Source organism: Podospora pseudocomata, chromosome 3, assembly GCF_035222375.1.
Source record: "Podospora pseudocomata strain CBS 415.72m chromosome 3, whole genome shotgun sequence".
NCBI lineage: Eukaryota > Fungi > Ascomycota > Sordariomycetes > Sordariales > Podosporaceae > Podospora > Podospora pseudocomata.
The window spans coordinates 1,287,634-1,312,052 of record NC_085887.1 but is presented as its reverse complement, the minus strand read 5'-3'; the positions used below and the strand labels follow the sequence as shown (position 1 = coordinate 1,312,052).

General features: G+C 54.4%; 8 protein-coding genes across 8 annotated transcripts; 6 read left to right on the top strand and 2 right to left on the bottom strand.

Annotated features, from left to right (window-relative positions):
- Positions 1–771: 771 nt before the first annotated feature.
- Positions 772–3,612, top strand: QC762_303660 (uncharacterized protein; the record flags this gene model as incomplete). Its single annotated transcript, XM_062888662.1, has 1 exon — positions 772–3,612. One exon carries the CDS (start codon positions 772–774, stop codon positions 3,610–3,612), a length of 2,841 nt encoding a protein of 946 aa, XP_062744561.1.
- A 1,174-nt stretch (positions 3,613–4,786) lies between these two features.
- On the top strand, positions 4,787–7,773 carry LEU1 (3-isopropylmalate dehydratase; the record flags this gene model as incomplete). The annotated part of the gene is made up of 3 exons (XM_062888661.1): positions 4,787–5,443; positions 5,506–5,580; positions 5,641–7,773. Exons 1-3 carry the CDS (start codon positions 5,312–5,314, stop codon positions 7,771–7,773), a joined length of 2,340 nt encoding a protein of 779 aa, XP_062744560.1. The 5' UTR covers positions 4,787–5,311.
- Positions 7,774–8,758: 985 nt separating this feature from the next.
- ECM4 (S-glutathionyl-(chloro)hydroquinone reductase) lies at positions 8,759–10,326 on the top strand (the record flags this gene model as incomplete). Its single annotated transcript, XM_062888660.1, has 4 exons — positions 8,759–8,917; positions 8,976–9,482; positions 9,553–9,843; positions 9,905–10,326. The coding sequence occupies 4 exons, from the start codon at positions 8,759–8,761 to the stop codon at positions 10,154–10,156; spliced, it is 1,209 nt and encodes a 402-aa protein (XP_062744559.1). The 3' UTR covers positions 10,157–10,326.
- Positions 10,327–10,391: 65 nt separating this feature from the next.
- QC762_303630 (uncharacterized protein) lies at positions 10,392–12,461 on the bottom strand (the record flags this gene model as incomplete). Its single annotated transcript, XM_062888659.1, has 1 exon — positions 10,392–12,461. The coding sequence occupies one exon, from the start codon at positions 12,459–12,461 to the stop codon at positions 10,392–10,394; it is 2,070 nt and encodes a 689-aa protein (XP_062744558.1).
- Positions 12,462–13,401: 940 nt separating this feature from the next.
- Positions 13,402–17,176, top strand: QC762_303610 (uncharacterized protein). The gene is made up of 3 exons (XM_062888658.1): positions 13,402–14,113; positions 14,166–16,317; positions 16,379–17,176. The coding sequence occupies exons 1-3, from the start codon at positions 13,689–13,691 to the stop codon at positions 16,883–16,885; spliced, it is 3,084 nt and encodes a 1,027-aa protein (XP_062744557.1). The 5' UTR covers positions 13,402–13,688; the 3' UTR covers positions 16,886–17,176.
- A 27-nt stretch (positions 17,177–17,203) lies between these two features.
- On the bottom strand, positions 17,204–20,988 carry BMS1 (Glycoside hydrolase 2 (Mannanase, beta-galactosidase)). The gene is made up of 2 exons (XM_062888657.1): positions 20,848–20,988; positions 17,204–20,772 (listed from the first exon to the last, which is right to left on the bottom strand). The coding sequence occupies exons 1-2, from the start codon at positions 20,918–20,920 to the stop codon at positions 17,339–17,341; spliced, it is 3,507 nt and encodes a 1,168-aa protein (XP_062744556.1). The 5' UTR covers positions 20,921–20,988; the 3' UTR covers positions 17,204–17,338.
- A 495-nt stretch (positions 20,989–21,483) lies between these two features.
- On the top strand, positions 21,484–22,245 carry QC762_303590 (uncharacterized protein; the record flags this gene model as incomplete). The annotated part of the gene is made up of 4 exons (XM_062888656.1): positions 21,484–21,867; positions 21,929–21,969; positions 22,029–22,097; positions 22,155–22,245. Exons 1-4 carry the CDS (start codon positions 21,751–21,753, stop codon positions 22,243–22,245), a joined length of 318 nt encoding a protein of 105 aa, XP_062744555.1. The 5' UTR covers positions 21,484–21,750.
- Positions 22,246–22,585: 340 nt separating this feature from the next.
- On the top strand, positions 22,586–24,046 carry QC762_303580 (uncharacterized protein; the record flags this gene model as incomplete). The annotated part of the gene is made up of 2 exons (XM_062888655.1): positions 22,586–22,836; positions 22,909–24,046. 2 exons carry the CDS (start codon positions 22,586–22,588, stop codon positions 24,044–24,046), a joined length of 1,389 nt encoding a protein of 462 aa, XP_062744554.1.
- Between the last annotated feature and the right edge of the window lie 373 nt (positions 24,047–24,419).

The window sequence follows — 24,419 nt, the reverse complement described above, 5'->3', positions numbered from 1 at the left end:
GATTCTGGGTAGGGAAAATATGGTGGGGGAGAAGGGGGAAATGTGTATAGATGATACAGGGGGGTAAATAATTGCAAGGTAGAATATACGAGTTACCTCACCTTAGGGAGCTGCCATGACGGTGAGAAGTGACAGCGGTAAAGGCATGGTAAACTGCCGTACCTCTAACTTACATCTAGGTACAGATTCTCTACGACGTGGCACTGCGGTGAGATCGCTCGCCAAGCCAGCACCCGTGAATCTGACGTCTGTCACACGGTGCTAGACTACATGTGCTGTCTATCTCATACAAGGGGTGCACTAGTTTGACCCCAAGACGCAAAGCACGAGCAATGGAACGCTCCTAATCCTGTCAGGAAGACGCAGCTGTGAGTGAGCCTTCACGACATCATGGGCAAGTGGTCTGCTAGGCTTGAGCACCGAGACATGTACCGGAAGAACGAAGGACATCACCGGCCCGATGCTTGTGATGGAAGGAGATATGCACAGCCAGACGGAAGTCACCTTGGAGAGACAGGATCGAGAGTGTCCGGATCACAACCGGCACTTGCCTGCTGGTTGTCGTCTGTTCTTGCCATGAGGGTGGGTTGGGTGCAACCTGGACGGTACCCAGTTTGTCCACCTGATTGTCTGAACTGACCCTCCAACCTCACCTCACCCTATCGCACATCCGACTCATCGAGCCGGTGCTCTCCAAAGCCGCACCGCTAGCATCACATCCCGGGGAGAGAGCATTATTATATCTGCACAAGCTACTGCCCGGAATTCAACATGTCTGCCCCCTCGCGACAGGGACGGCCCCAGGCACCGTCGCCCTCCCCATTTCGAATACTGGACGACCGGAATAATCGTCAAGATGTCAAGCCTCTGCCTCCTCGACGCTCGAACGGGTCCCCCCCACCTGGGAGCAGGAGAAACATCACCACGTCCATGTCAAGCTTCTTCAACAAACTTCGTCCCAGTAAACGCCCTGAGAGAGGCGGAACTATTCGACACAAAAGAAACTCTTCGTCCTCGGCAGACGGACAAAAAGGCAGCAGTATACCTGTCCCGGCCGCAAGCAGTGCCCCGAGCGGCGTCACAGGTCCCCGTGACTCCGATATCATCCCGGCCAGTCGCTGGAACATGCCCATACCGATTCCTCGTCGGACGCAGAGCACGCGAGCCGCTTTGGGCAAGCAACCTGCTTCATCGCTGCCGAGGTTGACGATCAACACCTCTGCCCTAAAGCAGGACAAACCTCATCCTGTTGAGGTAGACCGGCGCGACTGGGCACCTCGCGGCAACGCCACGGCAAAGAAAAGCAATATCCCGACACCTCAGCCTACGATGTCTACAGGCGATACAAGGGAGATCTACCTCGCAAAGCAAGAGCTTCGCCAGCAACGACGGACTCTGAAGCAGAGCGGCGACTTCCTTGGGGTCACTAGCATCAACCCTCACACTGGCGTCATGGATGTCATCACTCCAACCACGAGCTCCGAAGACGCAACGGTGTCCTCTCCCACAGACTCCCATCTCGCAGCACTCGCCCACACAGCACAGGATGCGCGCGAGGCATATGTTGCTGCCAAAACTGAGGCTCAGATCAGAAAGGAGCACCAAAAGGCGGAGCGGAGAAAGGAGGCGGCCAGAACAGTGCTGAACCAGCATGGCGGAAATGTAGTCTGGCGGAAAGAGGGAGAAGCCTGGGCTTGCGTGGCCGAGCCAGGCTTGAGCCCTATACCACAGTCACAGAGGAGTGTGATGTCCCCCGATACTTCGGACAGCGAGGCAACCACGGTCCATAGGACACCCGTCAGCGCCGGTTCACCTCGTGGTCCTTTTTTAGGGAAGGCGACGGCGGTGACGGCAAGTCAAGCAAACCATCCGGCCCTTCGAGCAGGAGACACCAGCCTGCCCACCGTCTCGACCCGGCACCAGCACCATCACCAAACACGCAACAGGGTGGACGGGAATGCAGAGACGGCAAAGCTGAAGTCTCACACGCTCCCGAGACCAAAGTCGCTTGGCTTCAGCCTTCCACCAACGGTCTCTCGTCGTGTAGCCTCGGGCCACCCAGAGACAAACAAGTCCGGCGACGGCCAGTCGGAGGAGCAACCAGATCGGGGCAGCTTCAGACAGCGTTGGCTCCGTTACAGTCTACCGGGGAACAAGATCCCCCCAAGGATCACCAGTAGCAAGCCCCTGGAGCTGGAAAACGTGAAGCCAGCGGATCTCTGGGCAGCCAGGCTGCTGGACGATCTGAGCCGCCTCGACGAGAGCAACCAGGCTCACACAACCGCCATGAGGCTCTGGGGAACGAGCAGCACGAACAACGACCGGGAACCCCGATTTGCCTACACACCCATCACCACCACTACTGGCTCCGAACGCGGTCAGCCTCCCCCGCTCGTGGACGGCCGTCCTTGCGTCGAACCAGTCGACGAGTGGAGAGACGGGCCTCGGTCACCGATGACGATGATCATGGAAGGCTCGAGTCCCGCATCATTAGGGTCTCTGACCCGGACACCCAGCAGCGTCTGTTCAGAGGTACCGGCTTTCCCTCTCGGCACGCAACCGAACAACTCGCCGAGCGACGGAGAAAGCGAGACTCTCACGACAGTGGCTACGTCGACAGTCATTACAGAACTGGAGGTGGCGGTGCTACCAAGTGCTCGGGACTTGCTGCCAACACCAGAAGAGCCAAAACCAGAGACCGCTTTTACGTCGCTGGCGACAGAGGAGCCAGGACCAGAGACACCAGAAGAGAAGACGGCCAAGCCGGACGGCGACGGCGACGGCACCGAGGAGTCGGAGCCCAGGGAGATGCGCAAGACGATGAGAAAGGAGAAACACGGGGAAGGAGGCGGCACCGCAAACACTCAGAGCCGAAGCCCATCCTGGCCAAAGTCCACCTCTACCCTCCGTCCTCGTCCACACCATCAGTCACCAGCTCAGGAAGCAGACGAGGAGCTGGATCACGCCATTGCACGGGGAGCAGCCAGAGCAGCGCTCACACATCTCGTTCACGACCCAAAGACGGAGTCACAGGCCTTACCGATAAAGGAGCCGACGTCTTGTGACGGGACACGGACGGTACCGGTTCCGGTGTCGGCGTCGGCATGGTTCAAAGGAAGAACAACGATGTCGGATCGGCATCGGCGACTTCCCCGTGGGGCGGAAGCGAAAGCCAAGGCCGCGGCGGAGCCGGAGGGGGATCGGCAGGATGACCAAGGCCAAGATCTAGCCCCTTTGGAGACTACTACACTAGCGGGGGACAGGAACACGCCAACGGTCACCAAGGGGGTCAGGCGGTTCGAGGGGTCTTTGAAGGTTGGTGATGTGTGCAGAGAGGTGGTGAGCTGGATGGTTGTGGTGCTGAACTTGGTGGTTGGACTGGTGGAAGCACACTGGGGGATGGTCAAGCCGGTTTTTGACGGCGAGTCGGAGCTGAGGAGGCGCTTTGAGCTGGCGCAGTCGACGTGGGAAGATGTTTGGGTTGGGGTGGGCGCCGTGGTGTTTCTGTTTGGGGTGTTGTGTGTGGGGATGTGGCTGGTTAGGGGGGTTCTTACGGTTTTGGGAGTGGTGAAGGCGGTGGGTAGGGGGTTGAGTGTTGTGGCTGGATTTTGAGGTTTTTGCGGGGGCTGAGGCAGAGAGAGAGGATGGTATTTTTGTTAGTGTTGTACGTACTACTGTAGGGGTAGTCTGTCTAGCACACGGAATAATTGGTATGGAGTAGTGGTTATTTGAGACAGTTGTTGACTTGGTTGGCTTTTGGTGAGAGAGGAGTTTGACTGATGATGAGTGATGGATTGATGATAAGAAGATTGTGTGTTGTTAAACCGAAGTGGGTTGCACGGTGAGGTTGCAGGCTGATAAGACGGACTGGAGGTACATTGCCCCATAGAATGGGGGTCGGCAATTCGCATCGAGGGTTTGATGGGCTTTTTGGGATGGGATAGGGGAAGGAAGGGGGAAGGCTGTTGGGATCTGGTTGGTTGATATTGGGGATATTGGACATGCTAAGCGATGCCGAGGGTATAGGAATAGAACGGTAAGTACTTATACATTGTACACGTTGCCGAGCGATAGGATGGATGGGATGGGCGGTCAAGGCACGACAGACATGTGTGTGCACTATGCAGAGTCCCTTTTTCTGGAGTGTATGATGAGGATATAGGTGTAGAGATATGAGACTTGTTATTTATGTTTCTATCCGGCCGAGACATGATATGGAGTGGTGATGAGTGGGAAACCGGAATTGGGGGGCGGGGAGGTCGAGGGGGAATCGGTAGAGGGTAAGGGAACGATTCTTGTAATATGTATGTCAGACTTGGAAGGACTGGGCGCTGTGTGGCATGTGTGAGTCGCGGGAATCAGACGAGAATGTGGGGAAATGTCGAGATTTCTTGTTGGAGGTGTGATGATCTACGGAATACCGAAAGAAGGCTTCTATCGGCTTTACCCAGCTTTTGAGGAGGATATCTGTTTATATCCCTCAGAAGAAGTTTCTTTTTATACGATAGAAGCTGAGAGAGCAGAATGATATTACAGAGTTTTCTGTTAAAGCCCGCCTGCGAATGGAAGCTGTTGTCGTTACGTAGGGATGCGGATGAAGCTCTGTCGAGATGCTGGGTTGATCGCTGTGGGGTTGGGTTATCGAACCTTCGATTCCGGCCCGGGCGGTACGCTAACTTTGTTCGCTGCGCAGGCTGAGGGACCCCGCTGCTCAACCCTGCTGGGGGCCTGGGGCGGGGAGAGACAGGCCATCCTGGAGACGGTCAGCCAATGGCGGTATGAGGTTTAGAAATTGAGGTGGCCACCCCGCATTCCGTGAACCGGAGCAAGCTGCAGCTCTCCGATCATCGGCTTTGCCGCTGGATTGGAAACACTTGCAAGCCCAGCCAAAAGCCCAAATCCGTCATCGTCCCCCGAGGAGGGGCGGTACTTTATAAGATTGAGGTTGCCTCTCACAAGAATAGAGACGAGAATTGTTTTGGTTTTTGCCACAGTTCTTCAGTCTAGATTGAGATTGTTGCTCGAGAAAGGAGTTTTCCATCCGAAGGAACTTTGTTCTCTTGCCCTCACCAACTCGTCGCTCTCGACTCGACACTTTTTATTTTTTTTTTTATTTTTTTTATTCATTTGAAAGAGCAACTCAACAAAGAACAACGACATCTGAAAAAGTGGTTGTATATCACAGACTCCGCCGAACAACTGTCCCCCCGCTCCTCTAGCATTGCTTGACTTCACAAACACACACACATCGAGAAGGCGGAAACAAAAAAAAACTCCCGGGAGGAGAACGAATCAGACAAACGACACAAAAATGCCGGTTGCCGAGCGAACACCACAAACCCTCTACGACAAGGTCTTCCAGGCCCACATTGTCGATGAGAAGCTCGATGGTACCATTCTTCTGTACATCGACCGCCATCTCGTGCACGAGGTCACCTCTCCAGTATGTCGTCTGGTCTGTTCTTTGCTGTTGACCCGAATATCAAACTAACACACTGTCAACAGCAAGCTTTCGAGGGATTAGAAAAGGCCGGCCGCAAGGTCCGGAGACCAGACTGCACTCTGGCCACAACTGACCACGTATGTTTCCATGTCCGTTTGAAGACAGTCATCATCGGCCATTGACACTGGATCCCGTAGAATGTCCCCACCACCTCGAGAAAATCTCTCAGAGACATTGCCAGCTTCATTCAGGAGGACGACTCTCGGACGCAATGCGTGACCCTCGAGGAGAATGTCAAGAAGTTTGGCGTCACATACTTTGGCCTGAGCGACAAGAGACAAGGTATCGTCCACGTTATTGGGCCCGAGCAGGGCTTCACTCTGCCTGGCACCACTGTTGTGTGCGGCGACAGTCACACGTCGACCCACGGCGCCTTTGGTGCCCTCGCCTTCGGTATCGGCACCAGTGAAGTCGAGCACGTCCTCGCCACACAGACCCTCATCACGAAGCGCAGCAAGAACATGAGGATATTGGTCGACGGAGAGCTGTCCCCCGGTGTCAGCTCCAAGGATGTGGTCCTGCACATCATCGGCAAGATTGGTACGGCTGGTGGCACCGGGTCCGTCATCGAGTTTGCCGGTTCCGTCATCCGCAGCCTGAGCATGGAGGCCCGCATGTCCATCTGCAACATGGCCATCGAGGGTGGTGCTAGAGCCGGCATGGTCGCTCCCGACGAGATCACTTTCGAGTACCTCAAGGGCCGCCCCCTGGCCCCCAAGTGTGGGTCTGACGAGTGGAACAAGGCGGTCGCCTACTGGAAGTCCCTGCAGTCCGACCCGGATGCCAAGTACGACATTGATGTTCATATCGACGGGAAGGACATCATCCCCACGGTGACCTGGGGCACCAGCCCTGAGGACGTCGTCCCCATCACCGGCAGCGTTCCCGATCCCGAGACCTTCCCCACCGAGGCCAAGAAGGCCGCGGGCCGCCGCATGCTGGAGTACATGGGTCTCGTAGCAGGGACTCCCATGGAGGACATTGTGGTCGACAAGGTGTTCATCGGCTCCTGCACCAATTCCAGAATCGAGGATCTCCGCGCCGCTGCTTCGGTCGTCAAGGGCAAGAAGATTGCCTCCAACATCAAGCGTGCCCTGATCGTGCCCGGCTCCGGTCTCGTCAAGGAGCAGGCCGAGGCTGAGGGTCTCGACAAGATCTTTACCGATGCCGGCTTTGAGTGGCGCGAGGCTGGCTGCAGCATGTGCCTGGGCATGAACCCTGACATTCTGTCGCCCAAGGAGAGATGCGCCTCCACCAGCAACCGCAATTTCGAGGGCCGTCAGGGTGCTCAGGGCCGGACCCACCTCATGTCCCCCGTCATGGCTGCTGCTGCCGCCATCGTCGGCAAGCTCGCCGATGTTAGAAAGCTTGCCGAGTACAAGGGCAGCCCTCACATCGAGGCCGCTGTCGCGCCCGAGACTACCTCTGGCAAGGCTCATGCTGATGAGCGCATCGAGACGGATGACCATGAGAAGGAAGCTCTCACCGACCAGCCCGAAGATTCATCTCCTCAGGTCAACACCTCTGTCCCCAAGGCCGGCAGCACCGGTCTTCCCAAGTTCACCGTTCTCAAGGGCATCGCCGCCCCGATGGAGAAGGCCAACATTGACACCGACGCCATCATCCCCAAGCAGTTCCTGAAGACCATCAAGCGCACCGGTCTTGGCAAGGCTCTCTTCTATGAATGGCGCTACCTTGATGCCAACACCGAGAACCCCGACTTTGTCCTCAACCAGGAGCCATACCGTCAGGCCAAGATCATTGTCTGCACCGGTCCCAACTTTGGCTGCGGCTCTTCCCGCGAGCACGCCCCTTGGGCTCTGAACGACTTTGGCGTCAAGAGCGTCATTGCTCCTTCCTTTGCCGACATTTTCTTCAACAACTCGTTCAAGAACGGCATGCTCCCCATCGCCATCAAGAACAAGGACGACCTCGAAAAGGTGCACGCCGAGGCGGCCGCCGGTCGCGAGATCGAGATTGACCTCCCCAACCAGCTCATCAAGGACCAGGATGGCAACACTATCTGCAGCTTCGAGGTGGAGGAGTTTAGAAAGCACTGCCTGGTCAACGGGCTCGACGACATTGGTCTTACCATGCAGCTCGAGGATAAGATCTCCGAGTTTGAGAAGAAGATGACGCTCGAGACCCCCTGGCTGGACGGCAGGGCGTACCTGAAGAGGAAGGGGCAGGGTGGCAAGCTGGCTGCCAAGGCCGTGCCAGTCCCCAAGACGAATAGGGGTGAGACCAAGACTGAGCCGCTTGAGTGGTGAAGAAGGGAGGTTGGTTTGGTTTGGTTATTAGTTGGGGGGTGGTTTATATCTTAGGAAAAAATGGAATTGGATTTTGGAGAAGGGGAAAGCACAAAAGCAATTTAGGATGGCGTGACTTGGGTGTTATTGGATGGGTTGGCTTTTGCTCATTTTGTTCTCTTGTCGTTAATGGGCGTGGAAATATGCCGTCCGGTAGTAATGTACTATGATGATACCTGGGATTGGGGGGGGGGGCTGTTGCTAATGGAAGCAAAATCTATTTTTCTCTTTTGCTATGTTGGCATTTTATATATGTCTTGCTTGTTTTGCTGATGGGAACTCGATGCTTGGAATAACCTCTGAAGTTGGATCTGTTCAACAGCTTGGGAGGGGTTTTGCAGTTATAAAAGTTGGATATGCATTCGGGATATTCTGCTTCTGGTTGAATCTTGCTGGCAATCTGAGATAGTCTTGTTCTTTTTCGGAAACAAATTCCAAAAGATAATCTCAGATCTTTTGCTAGGTATCTTGCAGGATGTCGTCGATGAGGCTGGTGGGTCTCACTCCTAAAGGCCGTGATCTCAACACCAAGTTGGTGCCCCCACAAACCGCCCGGAATTGTTTCCGGAAATTGGTCTACCTATACGATATTGCTTATTCATATTTGACCACCTTCTAAACAAAGCGCTTCTAAACCGCTATCGCGTCGCGAATGGTTGAACCAGCGATGAGTTTGACGGTTAGTAAGCCCAGTGGGAATAGTGGGGATTACGTCACCATTTGTCAGTTGGTGAATGAATCCACACTTGACGTGAGGTAGTGAGTGGATATATTCCTGGACGAACCGCAACAACACTGGGTTTTGATGACGGAAGTGGACGGGAGTGGTATAAACCAAATGCAGAACCCTTAGTCATTCCGTTGCTGATTGATTCCAAAGAACTTGGACCCCTCATCTCATCATTGGCTTTCCGTCTCATGAAAGTTTGGGACGAAGCAACGACCGATGAGTATAAGAAGCAGTATATCTCCGCTTTTGAGAGGGACAGCAGCACTTTCACATTTGAGCAAGGGTTCGTTCAGGATTACACACTCTTCTTCATTCACATCATCGATCAAAGTATCAACACATCGATATCTTTCCACCACTACAAACTTCAAAATGGTAATACCCCACTTCCCCTCCCACCTCTTCCAACCAAATTAACACCCTCCCCTTTTAGGCAGCCCAAGACACTCCCTCCGGAAAGGAGGTGCAGAAGGACGACAACGTAATCACAAACTGGGTCAACCCCTCTGACAAGTCAGGCGAGTTCAAACGCCAGCAGTCCACCTTCCGCTCCTTCATTTCTTCGTCCCCCGGCTCCGAGTTCCCCCCCGAAGCGGGCCGGTACCACCTCTACGTTAGCTATGCCTGCCCCTGGGCCAACAGGACGCTCATTGCCCGCAAGCTCAAGGGGCTGGAGGACATCATCTCCTTTAGTGTTGTCCACTGGCATATGGGACCGAAAGGGTGGAGGTTTGTGACTGATGAGGAGGCTGAGCAGGAGGATGTCAAGGGGGAGGGGGTGGTGCCTCACGAGGGGGGTTTGAGTCATTTGAGGGAGGTTTACTTTGGGGTGAACCCGGAGTATGAGGGACGGTTTACGGTGCCGGTGTTGTGGGATAAGAAGGGGGGGAGGATTGTGAACAATGAGAGTAGTGAGATTTTGAGGATGTTGAATTCAGAGGTGAGATCCCCTCCCCCCCCCGCCTTTTTACTGGAGAAAAAGGGAGCGGCGGTTGCTGACATCAAGACAGTTCAACGGGCTGATCGACGAGCCGTTCAAATCGGTGGATCTATATCCTGAGGATTTGAGAAGGGAGATTGACGAAACACACGAGTGGCAATACGACCTCATCAACAACGGCGTCTACAAATCTGGCTTTGCCACCACCCAAGAGGCCTACGAGCGCAACGTCAAGGCTCTGTTTGAAGCCCTCGACCGGGCGGAGAAGCATCTTGCTGACGGGACGGAGGGGCCGTATTGGTTTGGGGAGCGGCTTACCGAGGTGGATATCAGGTTGTTTGTGACTATTGTCAGGTTTGATGTGAGTTCAAGTTCATCATTCCAACCCCTGACAACAGAGGAAGAGAGCTAACGGGAAATAGCCTGTGTATGTCCAGCACTTCAAGTGCAACATCCGCGACATCAGGTCCGGCTACCCTGCTATTCACAAGTGGATGCGGAATCTGTACTGGAACATCCCCGCGTTCAAGGACACGACAAACTTCAACCACATCAAGTTCCATTACACGAAATCGCACACGAATATCAACCCGCTGTCGATTACGCCTTTGGGGCCGGTGCCGGATATTTTGCCGAGGTGGGAGGAGGTGCCTGCTGTTAGTTTTAGGGGTTGATTTGAGCAAGTCATTTTGTAGCGCGTTTATCAGCAGGCTTGCGGCGTTGGGAACAGAGAGTGAATATAATGAGCAAAACATTGCGATTCTACCAAGGCATCTTCCTCTTGGGTCCCGTTTTCTGTTCCCGGCACTTTGGGTGTCTGTCCGTCTCTGTCCGTCTCAAAGCGGGAACAAACCACCCATCCCGTCCTCCTAGGTGTTAACCACTTCCAAACCCCCACAATCATTATCATCAAACCAACACCCAATCCACCATCCCACACATGGCAAACGCCTTCCTCCCCACAACCCCCTTAAACTCCTCCCCCGTCAACCCCCTCGCATCCCTCCCATCCACCGTCGTAATCCCCACCAACCTCACCCTCTTCCCCACCCCCCCCAAATCCCTCGTTCTCACATCCAGCCACCACCAAAACCCGTCCGTCTCCAACGGCACGAACTTCTCCTTCCCACCCGCCCTCTTCTCATCCTCCCCAAAAACCAAACAAATCAACATCTGCCTTCCCCTCCCGTGCTTCTCACTCACCCAATGCGGGCATACCTTCCCAAACTGAAACCTCGTCACCGTTCCCTCCCCCGCCCCCGAAACACAAATCTCTTTCTGTTTCGGCTCAAAATTACTCTGATCCAACCCCCCCTCCCTCTCCGCATCCCCCATCCACCCCGCCGGCTCCTCCCCCCCAGTCTCCCCCAAGATGTACTCCTCCCAACTCGGCACCCTCCCATCCCTCCTGTGAAAATGCCTCTCATCGCTCGGGTAGTGACTCCTTCCGAAAAACTCATTGCTCCTCGCAAACTGCCCCGGACTAAACTGCTTCTTATACCCATTCGTACCCCCATCCAGATGCCCCGCTCCCCAGCACGGGTCAATAAGCTTCCACTCATCATTATCGATCATGACCGCGTTCCACGCGTGGCCAGTCGGGTCCTTTGGCGGGCACCGCTCCCCTTTTTTGAGGGCGCTGAAGCCGTAGCCTTTGCCGTGACCGCCGACAACAATGCAGTGCAGACCCGCTGCGCGGGCGATGGCTTCGTAGACTTTTGCGTAGCCTTCGCAGACGGCTTTTCCCGAAAAGATTGTTTCTGCCGGTGTGAGGCCTCGGGGGATGCAGTTGTTGAAGAAGCCGTGGACGTCGTAGGCGATGTTGTGGTGGCACCAGGTGAAGATTGCGCGGGCTTTATCGGTGGGCGAGGGGAAAGGGGAGCAGAGGTGGTGGGCTAGGTAGGAGATGGGGTCCTGCCTGGGGAGGGAGGTGTAGGGGTGCTGGGCGGCGACCGTATCAGGGCCGGAGAAGTCACGGCAGACGAGGCAGGAAGGGGGTGGTGACGATGATGATGATGATGATGCTGCTGCTGTTGGGGAGGCGGTTGAGGCGGAGCGGACGGCTTCTATTTGGGAGATGCTTGGGCGGGAAGCGAGTGGAATAGGGGGTGGGACATCGTCGGCTGGTCTGGGTTTGTTGTTGAAACCTAATTCCAGGGCGGATTTGGGGTTTTTGTAGCTTGATGGAGGGGGTGGGAGGCGTCTAGCTGGGAGAGAGGGAGATGGGGCCTCGGTTGCGTTCATCAGGGGTGACTTTGCTGGCCTGGATGGGAGCCGAGGGGGCAATGAGGGCCTGCCACTGGGAAGCTCTGGCATGGCTTGAGGTGGTGGCTCTGTCACACGACGAGGGAGAGGAGGGGTATTTGCGGCCTCTTCTTTCGCCTTGGCCTCGAGCTCACGACGAGTTGGTGGTAAAGGAGGGAGCTTTGCCTGCTCTAATGGGGGCGGAAGCCCTCTTCTTGGAGTCGGCCCATCTTGGTTCAGTGACAAACTAGACATGGTAGATATGTATGAGATGTCTGATGAGTTGGAATTCCTCCGGCCTCCAGGGGTAGGAAGAGTGAGATTTGATGATGGCCGGCGAGAGGGGAGAGCCGGCGGTGTTCCCTTGGCCGAAGAAGAATCCCGTGAAGGCAATGGAGGCGGGAGCACCCGTCCCAGTCCCGGGCCCGGTGCGGGTCGATCTCCCTTCTCAATGTCGGTGGTGGTCCGACGAGGAAGTGGAGGTGGGAGTTTCTCCGTTGAGGCCCTCACTGGACGGGGTGGCATCACCGGAGCCGTCTCATTCTGGGGCTGTTGTGGTGATGGTGATGGTGTCGTGGTGGTGGTGGTGGTGATGGTGGCAGCCCTCACTGGAGGGGGCGGGGGTGGGGGCCGCTTCCCTGCTGTCGAAGGGGGCGCCTGAAAGTTCTTCTGGGCATTGAGAGCAGCAATGCGCTCTGCCAGCGAGTTGAAACGCGGCTCTTCTACGTCAGCCATTGCCGATGAGGAACAGTGATTGGCACCGTGTGTTGGGTGTGTGAGAAAAGATTAAAAGATTGAGTCCTTCACACAGGGCTCGGTTGAGTTGTTGGCTGGTGGCACTGAAAGCCAAGGGAAATGATTCACCCCAAGCAATCTACCCTGCCTCAATGGTCAACCGCTGTGACAACAGAGAGGGTTGCAATGGCAGGGAAAGAGCAAGACAGAAGAGGAGGAGAAGATAGTTTCTTAGGAAGTAGATCTGTATGAGACATAAGCAAAAATGCTGCAACATAAAATCTTAATCATGTTACGGGCAGCCACTAATTACTGCGTGGATGCCTAGGCAATGGTGGGGTTAAATTGTTGAAGTTGATGCCCTGAGCGGATAGACGGCACTCTCTGGGATAAGGTAGCCACAAGGGCCCTGCATGTCATATCCAAAGTCGCTGAAAATGATTGGATGGCGGAATACCGAGTCCTGGGCCTTCACACGGACCATCAAACATGAAAAAGAGAAAATCCGACGTTGGAGGTGGTTGCTTCAGAAAAGGTGCCATTGGAATGGATGGAATTTCATGTTGAGGTGGTCCGAGCGTCACATGCTGGGGAATTGGGGACGCCCTGCGGACGGGCTCCCTGGCCACAAAAAAACCGAAGACACTATACAATTAGCAGCCTTCATACACACCATTCTCACTCAAAGACAACCATAAAATTCTACCAAAATTCTTATATGTTTCAAAAGTACTAAAACAGTAGTTCTTAAAAGATGAGAGAATTTGATGAGGTGGTGGTTGAGAAAATTACGTTTTAATATCGACGTGGTTGTGTAAGTGACGGTGATTTTGGTGGTTTGCAGTCTCGGTTTTTATGTGGCCAGGGAGGCGGGAGAGGCTGACTTGGACCCTCCCCCACCTGCCCTGCCCTGCCCGCTGCAGAGTGCTGCACATCCGCTAAAGCACCCCCCGGGCACACCCCGGCTCTTGGCCAGAACTTGTCGATTTCCCGCCGTCTCTGCCACACCTCGATAATGAACCCCTCTGCAACAACGAACGGCTGGCTGCTTCTTTGGCGCCAGCAAAAAAAAAAAAAAAAAAGATTGCCAGAATCAAAATCTTGCATTTCCATTCCGATACCCGTCTTCTTTCACTGCTTCTTGACTCAAATTTTCCTCCTCTTCCTGCGTGCGCCCCCATCTTCTGCTAGAACGAGCATCAGATCCCATCCATCTTTATCGCCGATATGGCTTCGTCTCCGGGCAGGCAGAAACCACCTTTCTGCTTCATGGCCCTGCCAAACGAAGTCCAGAAAGAAATTGTCCGCAACTGCTCCCAGGCCGATCTGATATGCTTTGCCCTCGTGTCGAGACACTGCCGGGAACTCGCTGCCGCCCAACTCTATCGCAATTTCCATATTGTCTTCCCAGACGAAGATGACCCCGAATACGACTCGCCCATAGACGGCCTGGCTGGCGGTCTCGACACTTTTGTGACTAGCGACTACAACTATGCTCAGCACCTGAGAGACTTGTCTCTGGACACTCTCAGCGCCGGCCACAAAGCCGAAACAGCCTACAAGGCTTACCTGGCGAATCTCAGCTGCGGAAAGTTCATGAACACACTGCTGCTTATGACGCTGCGCAGGGCAAGGGCTCTCGAGAGGTTCAGGTGTGTCTATCTCGGTCTATTGCACATCCAGTACTGACAATTTCCTCTTCAGGTGGAATATCCGTGTCGAACTTAGTCGAACCCTCTACAAAGAACTACACAGTATCAAGACACTGGCCCATCTTCATGTTCGGTTACAAGAGGGACCTTCTATCTACGAAACGCCTCCTCCCCTTCCATACAATGCCGCCACCTCAACATCAGCGTCGCTGGGCGTCACATCTGTCCCGCCACCACCTCCCATGTCAAACTTACCCCCTCCACCACCCCCATTTTCGACGCTGCCTCCGCCGCCCTCTGGGTTTTATGTGCCCGTGACCTCCGTCACAGTCAATGTGCCTCCGCCCCCTCCACCTCCGATGCCGAAGCCTCACCGACCGAAAGCCTTACGGAAGACGCCCCTTTCCAAGGAGCCACCGACGCTGTCGGGCTTCGGCAATCTGAGGAGTCTTTCCGTGTTGGATATCGACTCGCTCGATATGGTTACAGAGATCAAATCATGTGTTCGGAACTCCTCGGCAACTCTCACTAAGCTGAAACTCTCCTTTTCGGACAAGCTGGCTTCACAGGCCAGAAAACCTGCCCCCGAGGCGGATCCGGACGATTCAGATGTCGACGATGATTTCCAGCCTACCCCGGCTGGCTCTAGTTCAAACATGGCCAATGACATGAGCGGTCCTGCCAGAGCCTTCCGGGCCATGGAAGAGAAAAAGGCACAAGAGTCGGTGCTGGGTAGGATCTTGGATGTCGAGGTCTATCTAGTAAAAAAGCCGCCTAAAAAGCCGAAAGACAAGGGGAAGGAAAAGGAAAAGGAAAAGGAAAAGGAGACCAAGGTCGAGTCGAACGGGGGCAATGGAACGCACGAGTTTGCCCAGGCCTTGAAGACCGTGATGACCAGGATTGTGAAGGAGCTGAACGACAACACCGATCCAAGTGAGGTCAATGCTACCCAAAAGAATATTCTCGAAACTTTCCAGGCTGCCGCAACAAAGTACGTTGAAGATACGATGAACAGGAGGGCAGAAAAGTCAAATAAGCAAAGCACAAACGGGAGCTCAAGTTCATCAAAGACAGATGAATCGGTGGCAGAGGAGCCGGCGACCGCAGAGAGCTCAGGGGCTGCCCCGGTCGCACAGGCCTCGACAGAGCCTGCCAGTCTTTTTGGTGATGGCGCTGCAGACGCTTCCAAGGACAAGCAAAAGGAGAACGATGTGACCCCTGAAGATATTGACATTGAGGCGCCCGAGGAGACTCTCCAGCTTGATGGTGCAGATGGCCCAACCAAGGACACCTCTTCGAAGGAATTTGGTATGACCCCGTCTGCCTCCACGAATTCCTTGGCCATGCCCTCCACGAGTGGCAGCGTGGTGTCGGCCGACGTGAACAAGGCTATGGCGAACCTAGCCGCGCAAAAAGCCAACTTCAAGACGTTGGCTGAAAAGGTCGATATCTTTGAGACTCAAGCTAAGGACTTGACAAAGGATATTGAGAGGATGCGCTCCAGCGACACACCGGTCGATGTTAGCCGTGTCGCCGAGGCTGAGAAGCAGATGTACACCATCAGCCAGAGCATTGCAGACATCCACAAGGAGCTCACGACAGTCGAAGCCGAGATCAACGATGCCGAGAAGCAAATTCCCCGGCCATCTTCCTCCGTGTCCGCTGTTGACTCGATTGCGCTCAAAAACCAGCAGATGAATGACTACCTGCGGACAACAAGAGGTCTAGCTCTCCAGGTTCTAGCCATCTACCTCATCCCGGTCAAGGCTTCAGTTCTGTACCGGGCCATTGACCTCCGATGTCTCCGTCACTTGACGCTCCTGAACGTAGGCCCTCAAGCGCCAATCTGGGCTCAAATGGCCAAACTCAACAAGGAAGCCCCTCTGCCTCTGCGACACATCTTTACCGACAATGTCACACCAGCCTTTTTGACGTTTGTTCACGAGCTGGAAGCGGTGGAGGAGTTGTTTATGCTCGAGCGGGACTTCAAGTATAAGCCTGAGTCGTTTGCGCCCAGGACACCGACTACTATCGAACAGATTCGGAAGTTGGTACTAAAGAAGCACATGCCTACGTTGAAGTACTTGATGATCAAGAACTTGGCGGATCCGAGCTGGGATCTGAATGAGAAGACGGTCTTGTTGCTGTGTAGGAAGGGGAGGGTGCTGGAGGAGCTGGCTGCTTGCATGAGTATTAGGACTATGGTATGTTTTCCCTCCCTTTTGGACTGGTTGATTGATATTTAGGTGCTGACGTGAAAAATAGCATACATTTATGCAGCGGCTTGCGGGGCTGGTGTCGTTGAGGGCGTTGCATATTGCCCAGCTGCGCAACGAGGACACGTGTGTCTGGGTCATGAGGGAGACGAAGAAGTTTTTGATTGATAACCTCTCTCATCACCCTCACCTAAAGCTGGAGTGGATCTCGATCGATGACGACGACAGGGTAGAGCGGCTTATCAGGGCGAGGGACTTGCCCAAGCGCAAAAAGGAGAAGAATAACAAGGTCAAGAAGATGAGTGCCACGACGGGGCTGGGGAGTACGAGCTCGGGGTTGATACTACCGTCTATCGAAACTGACGGGAGCGGAAACTCGGCGTGGTTGGATGCCATTGGGGGGAATGGGAGTAGTGATGAGAGTGAGGATAGTGGGGATGAGGAAGATGATGAGAGGTTCAGGGCGAGCAAGATTGAGACGGTGGGAGATATGAGGTTTTATGATGTTTATGGGGTGAAGATTTTTGAGAAGGAGGTTGTCAGTGGGCGGCTTTGATGCTGAGGGGAGGCAGAGGGTGTTGTATGGTTTGATTAGAAGATTTGGAAGTGTTTTTCTTTTTTTTTTTGGGGGGGTGGGGGAATGATTTGAAAATTATCTTGACTTTGCTGGTGGGAAAAGAATGGGAAAGGAACAGGAAAGAAAGGAAAGGAAAGGAGTAGTTGGCTGGTAGGATTAGGGATACCCCCCCACCCCCCCGGCCTCTCTGAATGGTATGTTAGTGTTAGTTACAATAAGTGTTTGTATGTATATTGGGAAACAGGAATACACTTTTGGCGGTTAGCCCGTACTTTCTCAGGAAATGTGTCTTCCCCAATATTGGTGTTTCACACGCAACATGATGTTGGCAAAAGTGTTTCATTTTCCTGGCCTATACACCTTATGTAGCCTCCTCAACCATGATATCAACGCCTGGTAACCTCACAGACAGACAAAACACCCACCGACTATTTACTTCCTCCTCTTCCCACCCCCACCACCCCCATCCCCAGCCCTCCTCTTCTTCCCCTCCCTCTCCCAGTACGCCTGCTTCTCCTTCTTCTCCCTATTCTCCAGCCTCTCCTCAATATCCGCCACCTTCTTCCTGTACTCCTGCCTCTTCTCCTCCTTCTTCGCCTTCCTCTTCGCAACCTGCTCTTTCCGGATCGTAGTAAGCTTCTGCATGAGATCCCTCGCCTTGCGCTCCTCTCCCGAAACCACCACGGCCCTCTTCTGCATGTACGTCTCCTTCCTCTGCTTCTTCGTCTGCACAATCTGCGACTTAAACGGCAGCTCGGCAGCCAGCTTCTTGGGCACCCTCAACGGGTTGAAATGCCTCTCCTGCCGCTCAATCTTGCGGTACTGGCTGTTCTTCAGCTGCGGCGTGGCCAAGTCCTCGGCGCGGCGGATCTCCCCCGTCGAGCGCATCGACTGCCAGCCGATGAGGTTCGTCGCCGGGTTGTAGAACCTGTGCGGCTTGATGGGGTACCACGCGCGGAGGAAGACAATGTCGGACAGGAGAATTTTGTCCTCAAACGTGGCGCGGAAGTGGCCGTCTGGTTTTGACAGGGCGCGCTTGATCTGGCCGCGGACGCCCGAGACAGTCTTTATGGCCGCGCCTTCAAACTTTGCGATTTCAAGGGCAGTGTTGAACATGTCCTTGATGAAGGCGGTGTTCTTGAAGATTTTGTAGGGGGTGCCGGTTAGCTTGAGCTTCTTGACGATTTCGGTGGATTCGTCTACCGACAGGACCGTGCCGGTGGCTGCGATGCGGAAGCCCGGGTTGGAGGAGGAGAAGGACTGGAATGCGGTGAAGGAGGTGTTGGGGGCGATCAGGGGGCCGTAAAAGGTACCGAAGCAGTGCATGTGCTCGGGTGTGTACTTGAGCATGCGGTTTCTCGTCCGGGAGTCGGAGATGGAGTAGATGGGGAGAGATTGGAATCTTCTCCAGCCGAGAGAGAAGATCAAGGGGTCGCCCGTCTTGAGGATTCTCTTGTGCCATCTGTGCTTCTTGATTCTGACTTGGACGAAACCAAACCTGTCCTCGGTAGCAGAGAGACCGCCCACGATGATGGGTCTCTTGGCCGAGAAGTTCTTGACAAACTCGGCTGGGACGCCCTCGAGAACAATCTTGCCGTACTTGCCGGCTCTGAAACCCTCAACCGCCGTCCTTTGCCTCTCGTCAAGCTCTTCAAACTCGGCCTTGTTGATGTCAAGCTGCTTCTGAAGCAGAGCCTTTTGGGCATCGTACCAGTCGTCCTCGCCAAACTCATCATCTCCGCCGCCTTCTCGCCTAGCGACAGCCTTGTCGTTCTTGAAACCCTCGCGATCTTCTTCCTCGAAGCGTAGCTTGAGTTCTTCCTTGCGACGGGCGTTCTTTTCACGTTCAGCCTCCAAGCTGGCTTCTGGTGGCTCTTCACTCTCATCTTCATCGCCGTCCTCATCCTCGTCCTCGTCACCATCACCGCCATGCGCTTCCCCTGTCTCAAGATCCTCAAAAGCACCATCACCCTCGTCGTCCTCATCATCATTGTCGAGCCCGGAAAAGTCGTCATCGTCACCGTTCCCGCCCTCTTCATCAACCAGGTTCGCAGTCGAAAATCTGGTCCGGAGAGCCTCTACAGCATCCTCACTTGACCACTTGGCAGCTAAATCCTCATAGTCGAAGCTTGGTATCGCGCGGTCCTCGGTCAAATCTTCCTGCTCATCATCGCCAATCTTCCTGAAGAAAGTGTCGTCCTCGTCTTTCTCAATGTTCTCCTCCTCTTCTTCCTCTTCCTCGCACCTCCATTTCTTGAGAGCTTCTCTGGGACTGAGGGCAGTGTCGTACATGAATCTGGCAAGATCCACAGCACGGAACGGTCTTCTGTTTCCGTGAAGCTTACTGGCGCGCTCAAACATGCTATCCTTCCACTTCAGGGCACCGGCTTCCTCATCAGAACCCAAGTCTTCCATGTCAACGTCCTCGTCGTCCTCGTCGGAATCCAGCTCCTCGTCTTCGTCGCCAGAGAGAGAACCAAGGTCAGAATCACTGTCGGCAAAGGCAAGGTCATCTTCTGGTTGATCCTTGTCTTGCTGCTTCTTGAACATCTTGCCCAGCTTTGACATGTCGAATTCGTCCTCTTCAACGTCTGAGCCCTCTTCATCCACCTCTCCGCTTTCGAAGCCCTCGTCGTCGGGAATTTCATCCTCGCCAGGCTCATCCCCAGCAGCGAAGCGCGCCTTTCTCCTGGTTTTCCTCCCGCTGTCGGCCTCTTCTGGGACCTGTGTGAGCTCCTGTCCGCTGGCAAACAGCTTGACACCCTTGTCAGTAGAACCAAGCAGTTTCCTCTCGCCCTGTAGATCAACAATAAGCTGCTCGCCCTCGCCACGTTCGACGTCCTCGGCGTCTTTGTCGAAAGCGAAACCGTTCTCCCTGGTGATGACAATGTGATCACCAGTAATCTTGAGACCACTGCGGTCGGCCATTGGAGCCCACAGCTTCTTGTCCTTCTCATCCAAGCGCCTCCTCCCAGTTTTTCCAGTGGCCTTCGCAAGCGCTTGCTCCATCGAGGGGGTCGGGCAAGGATCCGGCAGAGCTTCCATGCTAGCTATTGTGAAATCGCCCAAGCCCGCAATGTGTATCCTCTGCCCATCCGCTGCAAAGTTGGTACCGCGCAAATAGCCAGACAGCTCGATCGACCGGTCGCAATTCTCGTCCTCTTCAATCTTGGTTGGGTGAGTAATGTCGCGATAGTTGTCGATAACAGTGTAAGGGTGCGAGTTTCTCCATACGAGCGGACGAGGGTTCTTCATAACCGACAGGAAGCGGGAAAGGTTATGAATCTCCCGATCGGGGTAACGGCCGTTCAAAACACCAGAAAGATAGAAGAGATGGGCGCCCTGATACAATTCGTTCCACAACCTGTGCTTTAACCTCTTCTTGGCGTCCTTGAGCGCTTGTGGCTTTCTGAAGAGATCGAGATGGGTCAGAATACCGAAGACGTTTCCTGGCATACCGGTGGCGGCCAGGACGTTGAGGAACTCCATTGTCTCCATTTCGAATCCAAAATTTCCGTCAATCATCAGCAGGACAATGTCGGCGACCTTAGCGATGTCGACCATGGCTTCGAGCTCGTTGGGGCATTCAATAAAGGTTAATCGCTGCTTCTTCGAGGTGACGACCGTGATTGGTCCCACGGGATCGGACATTGTTTCCTTTGCATATCGGCGGATGAGAGACTTTAGAAGGGTTGTTTTGCCCACACCAGGAGGTCCGACGATGGTGACGAGGCGCGGAGGAGGTTCATCGGGAAGACGGTCGACTTGGGGTACATGGAGGCGCTTCTCTTTGATATCGTGGGATCTCGCCGCCTGCTTTGCAAGTTTGCCGGGATTAGAGAAGGCAAAGGCCTTGGGGTTTTGTTCTTGAAGATACTGTTAGCGACCTCGAGGGATGATGGCGACTCCAATCGCATCGCAACGACCTGAAACCAACTTACGGCCTGTATGTTGCGCCTTCTTTTTATCCTTGGACTTCTTGGACGGCCTGTGAGGCTTATTTTGTTGTTCCATGGTTGCGCCGCGATGTTGTGGTTATTCGGGCGTTTCTGCACCGAAGAGTCCAGCAGCAAAACTCCAAGTCGCGACAAGTCTCCATTTCCAATTCGACCTGCGCAAAGCTCCAGAAATTTTTGGGCTGGCGGATCCTGGGCGATAAGCGATAAGCCCTATCGATAACAGATCCCTGCGGGGGCCCTGCATCATATGGTGGGGTTCACTTGGAGATGGGAGCGGGTGAGCGGGGAACAGGGAGGCAGCCTCCAGAGAGCAACCAAGATCTAAACTTGGTTCTTACAGCTTACACTGTAGACACTTACACTACAGTCTTGTACTATATCATCTGTAACTCGAGATGATTCCAAAACCAGTCGTCGGTGATCCTCAGCCTCTCCCACTTTAGAATGCCTGGCCTGACTGGGATGGCTGAGCTTCGGCATGTCTAGTCTGAGGGGTTCGTCCCATTGCAACACCACTCCAGAGACGCTCTCGACCCTCCAAATGGGCAGGTGATTGCTTGCATGCGCGATATCACATCTCTCTCAAACTTCAGAAATGACTTGCAGTGCCCAACTGGGCAAGCCTCCTGCACGATGCCAGATACGTAATCTGGCGTGCCAGGCAAAACAGGCGCGTATCCCGCGGTTTCCACCCCAACTGGACATGGAAGCGCTGTTAAAGTCCATAGAAGGCCGCCAGTAAGCGTCACAAGCTGAAACGGCTTGTATCGAACCGGCTGTAGTGCGTGATACACCGGGCATGACGTATTCCCCTCTCACCCCGCCGTCCTCGTGAACTAGGCCTCCACGCTTGTTCGTCTCCATGCCTGGGCAGCCCTCGGCCAGATGTTTATAAGGAGGATCCGTACCCTGTCTCCATCTCTGCGATTTCTCTCTGCAAACACACAGTCTTTCTCCAACAGACCCAAGCCAACTACAACTACAACCATGCCTTCCTACATCGTATGTGGACCTATCGGCCATTGTATATTCTGATCGTTAAGCTAACATCACCACCACACAGGTGACCTGCAAGGACGACGCTACCCCCGAGCAGATCGAGGCGTAAGAAGATCCTTTCCCGGGATCTATCTCTCTACCGAACTGAAGCTGATACCGCGCAGGGCCAAGCAACATGCCAAAGACCAGGGCGGCACCATCGGCCACGAGTACACACTGATCAAGGGCTTCTCGTAAGACTCTCTCGATATCAGACAAATGAACAAAATGACTGACTCTGTCACCAACAGAGTCTCCTTCCCCGAGGACTCTGTCCAAACTCTTTCCAGCCACGAGCACGTGAAGGAGGTTGAAGCTGATCAAGAGATGCGCACTCAATAAGGAGCCCAGGCCAGCCGTCCAGGAGCGGGATCTAGTGAGGTGCGGGGCAGCGTGTGCCGTGACAGCGGGGCAGATAATCCCTGTCCAGCGGCTTATCGATATCGAGGGTTCGTAGTCGTTATGACGAGCGCTAGCTAGCAATTGACAGTCATTCTCTCTTTCCAGTGTTCATGTTGGACAGTGTTATTGATGTATTTAATCTTACCATCTCCAGCTTGCTCCCTCTCTTTTGATAGCATTTAGCAACTTGTACTCGCACAGTTTCAGTTTAATCGTGCCGCGTTCCATTCTTTTACTCAGCTTTGACACAGCTTCAACTACACATCAGCACTTTGATAATATGGGCCCCACGGCGAGGTTGATACGGTTGTCGACGCCCTCCCGTATTGTCCCAGGACTTGTCAAAGGACGATACCTGGCGCGAAGGGCGTCATCAACATCACAGAACCCTAATAAGGAAGCTCCCGTTGCCCACCACCACCGACCTCCGAGTCACCACCACCATCACGTCACTTATTCCGAGACCGACGATGCTGTCCCGTGGCTTGCTAAACAGCCCCTACATCGATTGAGTCTGGCAGACTTGGTCAAGTTTGTCTTCCTATCCCTTCCAACACGATGGCTCCAATCACACCACAGCGTCTAACACCTTTTCTCCTAAAGACATGGCCGACCACCCCTCAGCGCCGAAGCCCTCCTCTCCTCGGCGCGCTTCACCCTCTCCCTCCTCCCCATTCGACTAGCCCATAGGATCCAAGCCCTCCGCAACCTCCCCTATATCGTGGTGTCCAACCCCAACATCCGCAAAATCTACAACAACTACCAACACTCACTCTCCACCCTCCTCCCCTGGCAAGGCCGCACAATCTCTAACCTCGAAGACGAAATCCGCTTCACTGAAGTCCTCGCCGAGCTAGTCCAAACCCACACCGACACCATCCCCATTCTCGCGCGGGGGTTCTTGGAGTGCAGGAAATACATCTCCCCCGGCGAGGTAACCCGCTTCCTCGACCAGCACCTCCGCGCCCGTATCGGGACCAGGTTGGTAGCCGAGCAGCACATCGCCTTGCATTATTCCTCCAGCCCGCACTTTGACCCACCCTCCTCCCCTACACCATGCCCTGAAACCCCAGGGTACATCGGGGTCATTGACACGGCCCTCCGCCCGGCATCAACAGTCGACTCGTGCGGCAGTTTTGTCGCCGACATCTGCGAGCTCAATTATGGGGTGAGACCAGAATGGTTCATCAACGGCAGCCCCGAGACAACCTTTGCCTTTGTCCCCACGCACCTAGAGTATATCATCACCGAGCTCCTCAAGAACGCTTTCCGGGCCACAGTCGAAAACGGTCAGAGTAAATCCCCGGTGGAGATCACCATAGCTCCCGAGCCTCCTTCGTCCGTCACAACCCCCATCACGCTCTCCCCACCGTCTGTCTCTTTGGGGGCGTTCAACAAAGACCATATCCAGCCCCTTGACGACAATGCCCCCGGGGTGACGATCAGAATCCGGGATCGGGGAGGTGGTATCGGCCCAGAGGTGCTGCCGCACATTTGGTCTTACAGCTTCACCACCTTTTCGGAGAATGAGGACGATCCCCCTGGGGCATGGAGCGATGACGCGCTGAGCGTGATCTCGGCGGCGAGCAGCGGGGGGAGCTCGATTGCTGGGCTGGGGTATGGGCTGCCATTGAGCAGGGCGTATGCCGAGTATTTTGGGGGTGGGATCAAGGTGCAGAGTTTGCATGGGTGGGGGACGGATGTGTATTTGAGGTTGAAGGGGGTGGGGAGGATTGAGTAAGTTTTCTGGTCCTGATGGTTGAGGGGGGGGGTGGGGGCTAATGATGGGGAAACAAAAACAGGCAGAAGATGAGTACGGGGAAGAAGGCGGAGGGGGAAGGTGGGAAGGCTTAGGGGGTTTGTGAGTGCGGTTCTGAGGGTGAGAGGGGAGAAGGGCTTGAGAAGGAGGAGGAGAAGGGGAGAAGGGAGACATCAAGAAGGATGACGAATGGGTGGATGATATAAATAAATCTCACTGGAGAGATTTGAAAAACAGGCGTTTGGTTCATCTTTTTTGGCAGCGTTGGAGTTTATGTATCAAACAATTTTTTCTTCTTTTTTTTCTATTCGGTAGAAGCAAGGTTGATAGGTAAGGGTGGATGACATTTGAGGCA

Bases quoted from the DNA above. Each gene is read 5' to 3' on its own strand.
- QC762_303610 (XM_062888658.1), top strand. From the start codon at position 13,689: ATGGCTTCGTCTCCGGGCAGGCAGAAACCACCTTTCTGCTTCATGGCC. The intron at 14,114-14,165 runs GTGTGTCTATCT...TTTCCTCTTCAG, and splicing joins AGGGCTCTCGAGAGGTTCAG to GTGGAATATCCGTGTCGAAC. The intron at 16,318-16,378 runs GTATGTTTTCCC...CGTGAAAAATAG, and splicing joins GCATGAGTATTAGGACTATG to CATACATTTATGCAGCGGCT.
- BMS1 (XM_062888657.1), bottom strand. From the start codon at position 20,920: ATGGAACAACAAAATAAGCCTCACAGGCCGTCCAAGAAGTCCAAGGAT. The intron at 20,773-20,847 runs GTAAGTTGGTTT...AGTATCTTCAAG, and splicing joins GAAGGCGCAACATACAGGCC to AACAAAACCCCAAGGCCTTT.